General features: G+C 40.0%; 1 protein-coding gene across 1 annotated transcript; it reads left to right on the top strand.

The window, feature by feature from the left end:
• Positions 1-313: 313 nt before the first annotated feature.
• Positions 314-12,015, top strand: ttf2 (transcription termination factor, RNA polymerase II). The gene is made up of 23 exons (XM_062431624.1): positions 314-372; positions 652-757; positions 1,261-1,347; positions 1,800-1,869; positions 2,149-3,024; positions 3,156-3,276; positions 3,854-4,039; positions 4,221-4,378; positions 4,494-4,575; positions 4,734-4,880; positions 5,053-5,203; positions 6,126-6,231; positions 6,497-6,681; positions 7,026-7,179; positions 7,443-7,534; positions 8,218-8,303; positions 9,157-9,299; positions 9,450-9,629; positions 10,080-10,138; positions 10,506-10,659; positions 10,915-10,997; positions 11,251-11,325; positions 11,769-12,015. Exons 1-23 carry the CDS (start codon positions 345-347, stop codon positions 11,911-11,913), a joined length of 3,474 nt encoding a protein of 1,157 aa, XP_062287608.1. The 5' UTR covers positions 314-344; the 3' UTR covers positions 11,914-12,015.
• Positions 12,016-12,702: the final 687 nt, after the last annotated feature.

The following is a 12,702-nucleotide window of genomic DNA, read 5'->3' as shown; positions in this document are numbered from 1 at the left end:
TAGATCTGTTAAAATAGAACCATTTGAACCTGTAGCATAAGTGTTTGTCTCATCTCTAACAGACAGGCTCACAAAATAATTACATTTGTATAAAGTAATTTTTAGGGGGAAAAAATACAATAATAATTTACTTATTTTTAGGGGTGCATCGATCAAATTTAAAAAGGGTCTTAAATCGCCACTGGACAGAAGTGACATTTTATCTTATAAACCTATCGAAGACTTTTATGCTGAAATAAGACACCGGATGTGCTTTCTAAGGAATCCGATTGGTCGATACAAAATATCGGTCTTCCCTTACTGGCAGTTGAAAGTAAAACTGAGCTGCATTTTTCTTCACCGGTATGGAGAAGGTTTTATGTGAAGTACACGGTAAGTCGTAACAAGTTTTTTTTGTAGTTTAATGTAGAAACTTAAATGTTGTGTTTAGTGTCCAGAAGTCACATTTATGCCATCATATCTGTTCTCTTCCCTTACACATTGTTATGTGCGTGACATCGCAGTTTATTTGAATGGCGAGTGTAGTGTTCAATTTTGGGCTAACATTAAACAAGCAAACGTATTTTCCCACTCATTTCTCTTGCTAACTTATAATAAATATAAGGTTTTGTATAAGCTGCTTAATAACTCGCTCTCTATGTCCTCATACAGGCAACGTGTGCATGTTAAAAACGGGTGTTAAAGATGGACCAAATAAAGGCAAAAGCTTCTACGTCTGCGTTGACAAGCAAGGCTGTGATTTCAGTCATCCGGCCAGGTTGGTGTTTTCTTCTCTGATAACCTGCAACTCAGCTGTGAAACAACACAAGAGATCAACTAGCAAAAGTTGGAAGTCACCACAGCTGTAGTGTGTATATAAACGCTTATTATATTGAATTGTTGAGTTAAGTTCGTCATTACAGAAGCCTGAGTAATACATATAGCCCCAGTTAACATGTGTTAGTATTACATTCCATACTTTTAATAGTGTAATGCACCAACTTCTCATCAGAGGGTTAGGTCATGGAAATGAAGTCATGGAAATGAAGTCATGGAAATGAAGTCATGGAAATGAAGTCATGGAAATGAAGTCATGGAAATGGGGTAAAATATTATGGAATAGTTATGGAAACGTTTTGAAAATTCATTGGTATTAAATGTGTGGGAACCCTGATTTCAGCTGTATGACATATTTTGAACTCCATCTGCCACTTTGGTAGTTGTACGGATTAATGTTCCTGTTTTTGATCAGTATTATCACCATCATTTATTTCCAAACAGCATCACCCCCTCCCACTGTCTCCATCATGAAGATTCAGTGGTGGAACTCCAAGCTCTCACCTTCAATCAACAGCAACAGAATCACAAGTGGGTGTGCAGTTTGATTGCTTTATGCTTCCAAAACAGGACTAGTGTGTAAAGTAGTCTAGCTCAAATGTCCAGGAAGGTGGTAGGTAGGCATACTAAGCAGACATCTTCAAACTTTTATTTACAGTGCTCTCTATTACATGTGTAACTTTGGCATAAAAACAGCACCATAACAAATAAGGAGGACCTACACAGAAACCTTAATACAAAGAAATCAAATAACATGCTTTAACTAATCAATCAATACATTTTTATAATGAATTGTAATTTTGAGAAACACATAATGTTGCACATAGACGTTGGGACTCTCATTCACTTCCTGTTACACTGAAAAGAGTTAAGTGTCTTAATTAAAGGCACAAGAAACAAGAAGATGCCTGTTTCTATGTGACCACACATCAGCTGTCGGTGGGGTTTCATCTGTCATCCTGAAGTTTATCCTTCTTTTCCAGGTTGTTCTACCGGTGTATGATAGGTAAAAAAGCCGGCCAGAGATGGTGTGGAAACGTTCCCTGGACTCCAGTAAGACACCTGCCACAGATATCACCATGCGCACCCATATTTGTATACCTTAAATAACTGTCACCAATAACTGGGATTCATTAGCTGTAGCAACACTTTGATTTATTCAGCAGCATATGAGATTTGTGTTGACAAGCATTATTTTGAAAAAGAGAAATTACATAGTATCAATCAAATATAAAACTAGCATCTTAAAATGAGATTGTTTTTAATCACTTTTCTGAAAACTTTCTGCTACCGACCCGTGTATAAAATCTCTTTTGTCTTCCGTCATTGCAGCCAGCGATAGAAAAGAAAACCCCTCTATCTGACACACAGATACAGCCCTCCTGTCTGCCGCCTGTCCGAAACCCCTTCAAGGCCCCATGTAAAACGGACGAGGAGTCGGAGTGGAGGAGGATGCAGTGTGGTGGAGGTGATGTGAAACGAAAGGAGGAGAAAGACACTGAGGCACGTGGCAAAGGCGAAAAAAGAGAGAGTAACCAGAAAGAAAATATGAAGAGTGTAAATGCAGGAGCAAAAGAAAAAGAAGACGAGGAGGAAGGGAAGCTGAGTGGATCAGACAAATACCGAGGCAAACCGCTTCCACCTGGGATGAAAGTAAAGAAGAGAGTTTCGGATGAAGAGAGAAAAGCTACCAGCGAGGATGATGTGGTGGATAGGATTAAAGAGAGCCACAACAAGCAGAGAGATGCTGAAAAAACAAGTCCTACCTCCAGTGTTAAGGCTGCTCATGCTGAGAAAATCAATCTCACCTCACAGGATTCTCATAAGGAGTCGACCCAGCAGCCAAATGCCTCTGAACCGTGTCAGGATGAGAAAACTGACCCTACGCTAAAAGGCGGTGTTTCTAAATCTGCACCCAGTAGCACCACCGATACCACCAGACACTCTGCATCTAACAAACCAACACAACCAGAGTCCAGTCAAACCAAAAATCAACGAGACAACGAGAAGAAGGAGGATGATGATGATGATGATGATGTAGTGCTGGTTTCGGTGAAGCCTGCCATTCAGAAAACTCCTCCTGTTTCTACCGTCCAAAAGACCATCACCACCTTCCCGGGGTTCCAGCCATCCTCCGAGGGCAAAGGTCTGGTGCCAAATCCCAAAGGAATGCACAGCCTGCTCACTGCACAGCTCCAACAGAAAAAGGTGAGGAAGTGACAAAGACATGATTAGAACCCTGATTGGATTTTTGAGATACTTTTTTTTTATAGAGTTTGAATAATCTGATAAAAATATATTTGACGTCCCTTTTTTTTTTTCTCCACCCTCCTGTTAAGGCCACTCTGTCTGCGGTGAATGTGGCAGCTCTGCCAGATAAAGGGGAGAGGTTGAGGACTCAGGTCAAGGAGCTAGAGGACGCGCTGGACTCACTGAGCCTCACCGCTGCTTCTCAACCTGGTAACTCACTCACTGTACAACAGGAACTATGGGTGTATAATTCTTTTTAAAGATTGCTCCACATAGCACTGATGCATGCGTTTCCTCTCACTTAAGCATCAGTTTAAAGGCCCAATATGTAATTTTTCCACGTTAAAAGTCTAAAAACGACTAGACCTATTTTTGGTTGTGTTATGTCTCAAATTAAAAGAAATCTGTCATTTTAATCGAGGTAACTGTCCATTTCATTTGGTCACCTGTTAATTTTTTCATATATCCTTTGCACATGCATCAGCGTTGTGGTTGTCTGCCAGAAACTGTCTTAAATTTACTCTTAATGCCGTTTTAAGCCACATTTTTTACAATACACTTTTTAGATCTTGGTTATTTTTAGCTATTTAAAGGCACCTCTCTGGGTGTTCGATGACACCGTACAATTAATAAACAAAACAATAAGAAACAAAACAGATAAAAGACTGTGTAGAATAGACAAAACAGAGTAAGGTGAGGTAGTTCAGTTCATGTTAAGTGGGGTATGCAAGTCTGAATAGGTGAGTATGTGTAACCACTGCAACTGTAAAGTATTCATCACTTTCAGAGTCCCAGGATACAGGACATAACAGCAGCGATGCTCGTCCAGGTTTCAGCCAGGTCAACCCATTCAGTCGGCAGGGGGGCACCATCCTGCTCCCTGCACCCCCTGCTCCAGGATACTACTCGCAGCAGGCCTCCAGCAGCTCCCTGGGGCTCCAGCTTAGCCAAGGATGCACCCAGACGTATGGAGGTAGGCTTGACCACTAGTTAGAGTTCTGTGACACTTTCCGGTTGTTAAGACATTTGTGTAGACATATTCTTTATTTCTTTTAAAGACAATGATGTTCTACCTCTCCAATAAAAAAGATCATGATTTATTTGATCTATAATTCACTCCACATACCTTAATTCTTAGTCTTTCATGTTTCCAGCAAACCCGCAGGTCAACGCCTTCTACGGCGGCAGGATGACCAATGACCGTATGCTGGCGGTGAAAAATGCCACGAGCGAGGTCATCGACCATCTCCACAAATCCATGGAGACCTGCCCTGACCCCGAGGCCGAGATCCCGGACCCTAAAGGCATCAAGGTTACACCCTCCTTCAGTCACTTTGTCTGGTTTTTCATCAGTCAGAAACAGCTTCTCTGTCTTCTTTAATTCATGCTACTTTGATAACATTCTCCTCTTCTGACTGGTCGTTCAGGTGACGCTCCTGGCCCATCAGAGGAGAGCTCTGGCTTGGCTTCTCTGGAGAGAAACCCAGACACCCTGTGGAGGAATTTTGGGTATGTTACCCATTTCCCACACTGAAGATGTAACAGTGAAGACTGATAAGATATCCTTATTAAAGATGTGGCAAATATAAGACTGTTTTGCTGGGGGGTTTTTTAAACATCATTTGTCTTCTTCTTCCTCTTCTCGCTCTTACCGTTTTCGGACTCAGCGGACGACATGGGTCTAGGAAAGACGCTGACCATGATTTCTCTCATGCTGGCCAAGAAGATCCAGGCGAAAGAGGAAGAGAAGAAGAAAGAGAAAAAGGATGAGAAGAAGGAAGAGAAGGAGGCGGAGGGCTGGCTCTCCAAAACTGGTAACTAGAACTTTTCCTCACAGTTTGAAATCTGTCAGATAAAATTCCGCAAGGTGATGAGTTTTAGTTGGTTAGTCGTTGTACTAATTGAAGTTTGTGGTGTTAAATGTTTATTTTATCTCGCGTGTTTAGTCTGCGAGTTTCAATTTCTTATTGTTTGTTCACTGTCCAGATTCCAGCGTCGTGGCTTCTAAAGGCACTCTGATCATCTGTCCCGCCTCTCTGATTCACCACTGGAAGATGGAGGTGGAGAGACATGTCAAGACGGGCAGGCTGTCGGTGTATCTGTACCACGGCACCAACCGCGAGAGAAGTGCCAAAGTGTGAGGACACCGTGCACACACACACACACACACACACACACACACACACACAATATTTCTACTGTGTACAGTGCCACCACCATTTGAACTATTGTTGTCTCTGTTCTGCACTCTGTCCCTTATACTGTATATTGTCTTTGGTCTGAACTGGGAACAAATGAAAGTTTTTGCTTTGTTGCATTTTTGATTACAGCAGCTGCAAAGAGGCCTCAGATAACAACAACAAAAACAATGATACAGTACACATAAGCAGATTTGTGCAGTTACAGTTTGAACTAGGGCTGTGCAATAAATCAATATTATATCTGATATTTTATAGATATCGTCTTAGATTTTGAATATCGCAATATCATGATACGGAATAAATGTTTTCTTTTCCTGCTTAAAAAGGCTGCATTACAGTAAAAATGTCATTTTCTAAGCTTAAAAGACCCTAACCCTATCCACTTAGTCATTATATCCACATTAATGATGATTAGTTATTAAAAATCTCATTGTGTAAATATTTTATGAATGCACCAATAGTCATCCATAAAATATTGTCAAAATATCGATATTGAGGTATTTGGTCTAAAACATTGTGATATGTGATTCTGCCCTTATCGCCCAGGCCTAGTTTGAACTTTATTAGAGAAAACATTACAAAGACCAGACCAGACAGTGTCTCTTTACAGACAGTTTGATCATGATCAGGCAAAGCAATGCAGGGAAATGGCTTCACTTGTATCTTTGCCAATTTCCTTGCTTTGTTGTTATGTCAAAATACTTTCAAGAATCAAAATCAACTCATTAAATTCTAAAGAAGGCATCCCAAGTTTTTAATGACCTGTCATCATTCGGGTTTATAGGATTTTTGAAGCACACGCACAGTCAAGCTGAGTAAAGTGTTGTCTGTCTGTCTGTCTGTCTGTCTGTCTCTCAGGCTGGCAGATTATGATGTGGTGGTGACAACATACAGTCTGGTCTCTAAGGAGATCCCGGTCCAGAAGGAGGAGGCAGAGAGACCCAGCCAGGATACAGATAAGGTGGTGGGTAATTAATGAAAGAACTCTGCAGCATTTATCAGCTTGAGTGCTGCGACATAATAATCTGCCTGCGAGGTGGAACACAGACATTTTTATGGCTTAAACGCTGGCAGCTGATACTAACTGCTTTCGTGCCAAGAAGTTGTGTGTTTTATGTGATTACCTTTAGAAATGTAATGTCAAGTTTGAGAAGTAATTACAGCAATTAAAACACCAAAAAAACGAAATAAATTGCGATTCATGTCATTTTGTTTTTTATTCCCCTCAGTCGTCACGCTCGGCTCCTCTCATGCGCGTTTCCTGGGCCCGGGTGATTCTTGACGAAGCCCACAACATCAAGAACCCAAAAGTACAGACCTCCATGGCGGTTTGCCAGCTGAAGGCCCGCGCACGCTGGGCGGTGACCGGCACTCCCATCCAGAACAACCTGCTGGACATGTACTCACTGCTCAAGTAAGACGAGAACACAGAGAAGAGAAGAGTTTTACATGTTTAACATGTGTAGTTTTCAATTTGCACTTTAGCCCATGGCCCAGATTTTTTAATTTCAAATACCAAATGTCATTAAAATTCATTTATTGAAATCTGCAAAGTACCTTTTGAAATATCCTCTAAATTATGAGGCAAACAAACATTCTAGACCCAAATCTTCACCTAGGCAGTGGTAACAGAAGCATGAAGCAGTTTCTCAGCAGGAGAAAGAAAAAGGCTCAACAGTAGATACATGTATATATTGTATAAATCCAAGTTGAATGAGATTCTGTTCATTCACTGTCTGTGTGACTCTGCGTCCCAAGGTTTCTGCGTTGTGCTCCGTTTGATGAGTACAAACTTTGGAAAGCTCAGGTCGACAACGGCTCCAACAGAGGCAGAGAGAGACTCAACATCCTGACGAGGAGCCTGCTGCTCCGACGGACCAAAGACCAGAAGGACTCCACTGGAAAACCACTGGTAAGGACACATACACACCTTCAACAAGACAATGTTTTCTGAGCCTGGATGAGTTATTGAGAGCAGCTCTTGGCTCAGTTATGACTCGTTATGAGACAGCCTTTGTCTTTTCATAGTCTGTAGAAAATTCTAGCGTATCCGTTAGCTAGTTGAGACAAACAAATGACTGTTTTCAAGCTAAAATTGAAATGCTGATTGGTTCAAACATCAACACACACACACTCACTCTTGATCTTTGATGATTCAAACGTTCTATGTTTCAGGTGTCTCTTCCTGATCGGACCTGCGAGGTGCATCAGCTCAAACTGTCTAAGGATGAGCAGGCTGTGTACGATGTGGTCTTCGCCCAATCCAGGTAACAGAGAAATTCATCTTACAAGAGTTAAGAGGAAACAATCTCCCCTATCCTTTTCTAGTCTACATTGTATTAACCCTTCTTTAAGAGTGGCTCTAAATCTTTCAATACAAAGGAATGGTGGTTTGCTCCTTCCTTTACTTTCTCTTAGAAGAAACTTAGAAAACACTGTTTATTTCTTGGTGGAGGGAAAGGAGATATTACCACACACCAGTTCTGTGTTTCAGCAGTATTTTAAATATTGCAGTAAATTATAATATACGGTCAGTTTAATCAAATTATCTTAGTTTTGCGTTGTTGTTGTTGTGGGGTTTTTTTGGTAATTGCTTTGAATATTTCCTACAGACCATTTCATGACCTCATGATTTTTTCCATTAATACCATGGAAAAGTGACTTGGAGAAAATGTGGATCATTTAAATCTAATCAGCGTAACATCAAGGTTAGGGGAAAAGTGGCCTCTGCTTCTCTGGGCCAGCTGGCCAAGTCTACAGATTGGAAGAATTAATGTTTCCATTTTAAACTACAGTCTGACTGCCATCCAAGATGCTGACATCATGTCCAAGGTCTAAATGTAACTGTATTTAAAAAAAAAAGGAGATGAGATGCTGATAAGCCTTCAGGGACACAGGAGATAGACCAATAAAAAATCAAATGTAAACAGGTGATTTGCTCTCCTTCCAGATCTACTCTGCAGAACTACCTGAAGAGACATGAAGGAAAAGACATGGACCATAGAAAGTCTTCCACTTCTAACCCCTTTGAGAAAGGTGAGATGTCAACTGCTTTTTTAAAAATGTTTGATTTGAACTTTATTATGATTATATGGAGTTAAATTTGTACCTCAATCCTGAGCACTAAATGGAATGTTTCGAGCACATGAAATGTTTTTTAAATCTTTGTTTGTTAGTAGGATAATGAAAGTGAGTTAATGCTCTTATTTTATTGCTTCAGATGTGACCTCATCTGCCATTTTGTGGTGTGTGAATGTATCAAATTATATATTGTTGCTAGGGTTGGGTAACTAGTAGATTTACTTCATTTCTGTACTTTACTCTAAATCTGTATCGCCTGAAGTATCAACCCAAAAAGTCCCAAAATTCTTACTTTAATTTTAATTTTTAATTTTATTTATTTTGATTGTTTTAAAAACAATATAAAAGTATGAAAATATGAACATATAGAAATAGACTATAATTATTGAACACCATTATTAGGTATAATGATGTTCATGAGATTTCTCGTCTATCGCCGCCACTGGCCAATGATGGAAGTGCACCCTTAAGCTCTCGGTAAAAAACTCTCAGAAAGGGCCTTTTCATTTCCCTCTACCATGCGTCCTGCGTTCAGATCCAGAATGATGCGTCTGAATGTACCGAAATTTAGCACTATTTGATTTGACGTTGATAGAAAAATATTGTGTATATTCATTGTTTCATTAACTATTGACCAATGACCTATGACCTAGTTGATAGAAGAAGATTCTGTGTGCTTAAAAATTCCTGTTTGGACCAATATTTGTTACAAAAGATGCTTGGATGGGAGCTGTTAACCTTGAAGAGATAACTGCTTATGATGTGTGTTGTGTGTGTGTGTGTGTGTGTGTGTGTCTTCCTCCTCCAGTAGCCAGTGAGTTCGGTATGTCCCAGGCTGACCCCGCTGTGTCGAGTTCCCAGCAGCCCCAGCAGGCGTCCAGCACCGTTCACATCCTGTCGCTGCTGCTGCGCCTCCGACAGTGCTGCTGTCACCTGTCTCTCCTCAAGAAGGTACACACTGCGCACTAGTTCACACTGCGATGCTCTGATAAGGATGACTGGTTTGACCTAAATTAAAAAGAGATGCTTACACACATGCACACAAAGCAGCCGCGAGATAAATATCTATCTCTCTCTCTCTCTCTCTCTCTCTCTGCTCAGACTCTAGACTCGACGGAGCTGCAGGGCGATGGGATTGTTTTATCACTGGAGGAGCAGCTCAACGCTCTCTCTCTCTCCTCCAGCCCCTCCGCATCAGGGACTCATCCCAAAGACACTGTGGCCCTTAACGGCACGCAGTTCGCCTCCCATCTGTTTGAGAACAGCAGTGAGAGCACCAAGGTGGGCACCCTGCGAACTTGTTTATCTGCTGTGTTAGAATACATTACCTCTCTATTCAGAATGTGTTTTATTCACTAGAAGCCCCCGAGATCAAAAGAGGAATGACTTGTCTAGCCTTGAAGCCTGAAGTTGCATCAGTGTTGTTGTAGTTCTCAGTGGTCTCCAGTGGGGGTCAGCAAAGGTCATAGGTTAATTAGGAGCTGACCACACACCGGCAGAATGATCATGAGTTACTTTCATAAGATGCAGGTTAAAATCTGTCTTTGTCAAGAGCAATAGGAAAATAAACAACAGGCCAGGTGAGGAAACACAAGGTGTCAGCATACAGCACATCAAAGTATGTTTAGTAGTGCAAAAAAGCTGCATGTTTTTCTACAACTGTGGCCTTATTTCAGTTAATTTTAGTTCATTTCTTCAGTTCAAAATGTATTTTTCTCTCTCCATTTCCAGATTGCTGCTATTGTTTCTGAGCTGAGGGCAATCAGACAGAAGAGCGATGATCAAAAAAGGTAAAACATTTAACTCTCTTTACTTTGACCTCATTCTTTCCATCCCGTCATATCCTAAATCCGCTTCAACTTGAGCTCATTTAGATTCTTCCAGCAAAGATTCAACACATTCATTTGGTCGACGGAAGCGTTTGCCAAAGCTCACAAATCACTCTCACCACAAAGTCCACTCAGCAGCTGTTCTGAAGCGTTCCGTCATATCGCACAATCTTTCCCTAACAGCTGGAGTTATCCAGTTTTTGGCTGAAGAAGATTTGTGTCATACATAATTACCTTTTTCATGCTTCTCTGTGTATATATATATGCTCTTGTTGACTGTGTTAAATGTTACTGTCTTATGTTTGACCTACGTTCTTCTGTCCTGCAGTGTGATCGTGTCTCAGTGGACCAGCATGCTGAAGATCGTGGCGGTTCATCTGAAGCGAATGGGCCTGACGTACGCTGTCATTGACGGGACGGTCAACCCCAAACGCCGCATGGAACTGGTGGAAGAATTCAACACTAATCCTAAAGGACCACAGGTAATTATGACCCTAAAACAAAACACATGAATAGGACCTACTACCATTAGATTAAATTGACAGGTGTTTTAGTTCCCCCCCTAAATTTCAATTAGTCAGTGGATGAAGACACCAAATGTTTTCTTTGTTTTTGTTTTTTCATCATTAAAGCAAATTCCACTACACTGCTGCCTCTGCTATTTTCAGATGTAATTGCACTGGACTCACAGCAGTGTAACGTATATCTTAATTTGTATTTCTGGTTCTCTGCCAAAGGTGATGCTGGTCTCTCTCTGTGCTGGAGGGGTTGGGCTCAATCTCATTGGTGGGAATCACCTCTTCCTCATTGATATGCACTGGTGAGACACACACTTACAAGCACTCCTACAAAGCCAAAGTGTAATTATTGGTGTTGGCTTCACACTTCTTGATGTTGCAGGTTGTATTTGCAGTGTATCTTTTTTTTAGAATGACTGTTTGTTCATTGCTCTTTAGTTTGCTTTCTGCTAAGTCTCAGTTGACAAGTGCTATATAATACAATTTATATTATTACAGATGCAATGACTTTCACAAAAAGATGAATATGATATATGAAAATGTGTTACATGACAGGAACCCAGCATTGGAGGATCAAGCATGTGACCGAATCTACAGAGTTGGACAGAGTAAAGATGTCACCATTCACAGGTAACAGTCAGCAGGACATTGAATATGTGTTTGTGTTGATACTATTATTATCTATTATTGCAGTGTACAACAATGCTGCAAAAGGACCGACGAAAGTAAAATGTTACTATTCTCCTTTTTTAATATCCTTTTTTTGTGAGTGTAGACATGCAGCATAGGGACAATAAATCGATCACCAAACTTTATTAGTATAGCACCTGTTTTTATATTGGGACATGTTACACCAAAATACAGTTAAAGTTGGCTGGTTTGAAATAATAAACCCTCAGATACATGAAAAAGTTCTTAGTTTTGTTCTCAGTGAAATGCTTCATAAACAGCTTGCACAAAATGTATATTATATACATCTATGTTAGTTTATATTACTGTAGGACGTGGTGTGCTTTGTTTTTCATTGTCATTATAGTAATACTGTGTTAATAGTTTCATGTGTGTGCTTACAGGTTTGTGTGTGAAGGCACAGTGGAGGACAAAATTTCCACACTGCAGGTGAAGAAAAAGGAGTTGGCCCAAAACGTGCTGTCAGGAACAGGAAGCACTTTCTCCAAACTCTCCCTGGCTGATCTCAGAATCATTTTTGGTGTCTGAGATGGGAGAAAAACTGAACACACTCACAGCTACACTACTGGAAAGCCATTCATACTTAGTTCATCTAAGTTATCATTTTATTATGTTTAGTCATTTTAAGCAAAAAGAAGATTTCCTCCATCAAAGTTATTTTCATTTCTGATCACTGAACCATTTTTAACGTAAAGCAAATATTTTCTTATATGTGTGTCATCTGATTGAGTTTATTTCCTTTTATCTATGTTTTTAAATACTTTTTTAAATTAGGAAGTATTGTTCTGTATGTTTGTTGATATGATGACAACCAAATAAATTCAGATTATTGCAAGTAATGGATGTTAATGTGAGTGCTTTGAAGTCCTTTGCACAATAAATACAACCTATTTATCAATTCAAAATCATTCAAATATGTTGATATTGTGCTTTTCACAATACACCACCAGTACAGAAACGTATATTTTTGAAATGGTTTTGTTTGTTTAACCATAGTATGTTGGAGGTGGTAACATATTCCTTTTTTAAATGATGCACATGTATTAGTGTTGTCTATAAGATGTATTATTCTCTTGGGTTGAGTCCATGCTGTCTACCATCATATCAATGCTAATGATTACTGTACGTTAAATCCAGAGGGAAGCTTTATGTTTATGCTGCCTTTGACACCATGGGAAACATCAGTATTTGAACTAAAACGTTTGAAATAACTACACAATAAATTGGTAATAGCGCACACAAATCTGAGGGGGGAAACGTTATCTTTAATAATACACATTGTGAAGATATCTGAAGTGGAAACAGTCAAAAAAAATG

Source organism: Scomber scombrus, chromosome 13, assembly GCF_963691925.1.
Source record: "Scomber scombrus chromosome 13, fScoSco1.1, whole genome shotgun sequence".
Taxonomy (NCBI): domain Eukaryota; kingdom Metazoa; phylum Chordata; class Actinopteri; order Scombriformes; family Scombridae; genus Scomber; species Scomber scombrus.
The sequence above is the reverse complement of the archived record's forward strand: the minus strand, read 5'-3'. Positions and strand labels throughout refer to the sequence as shown.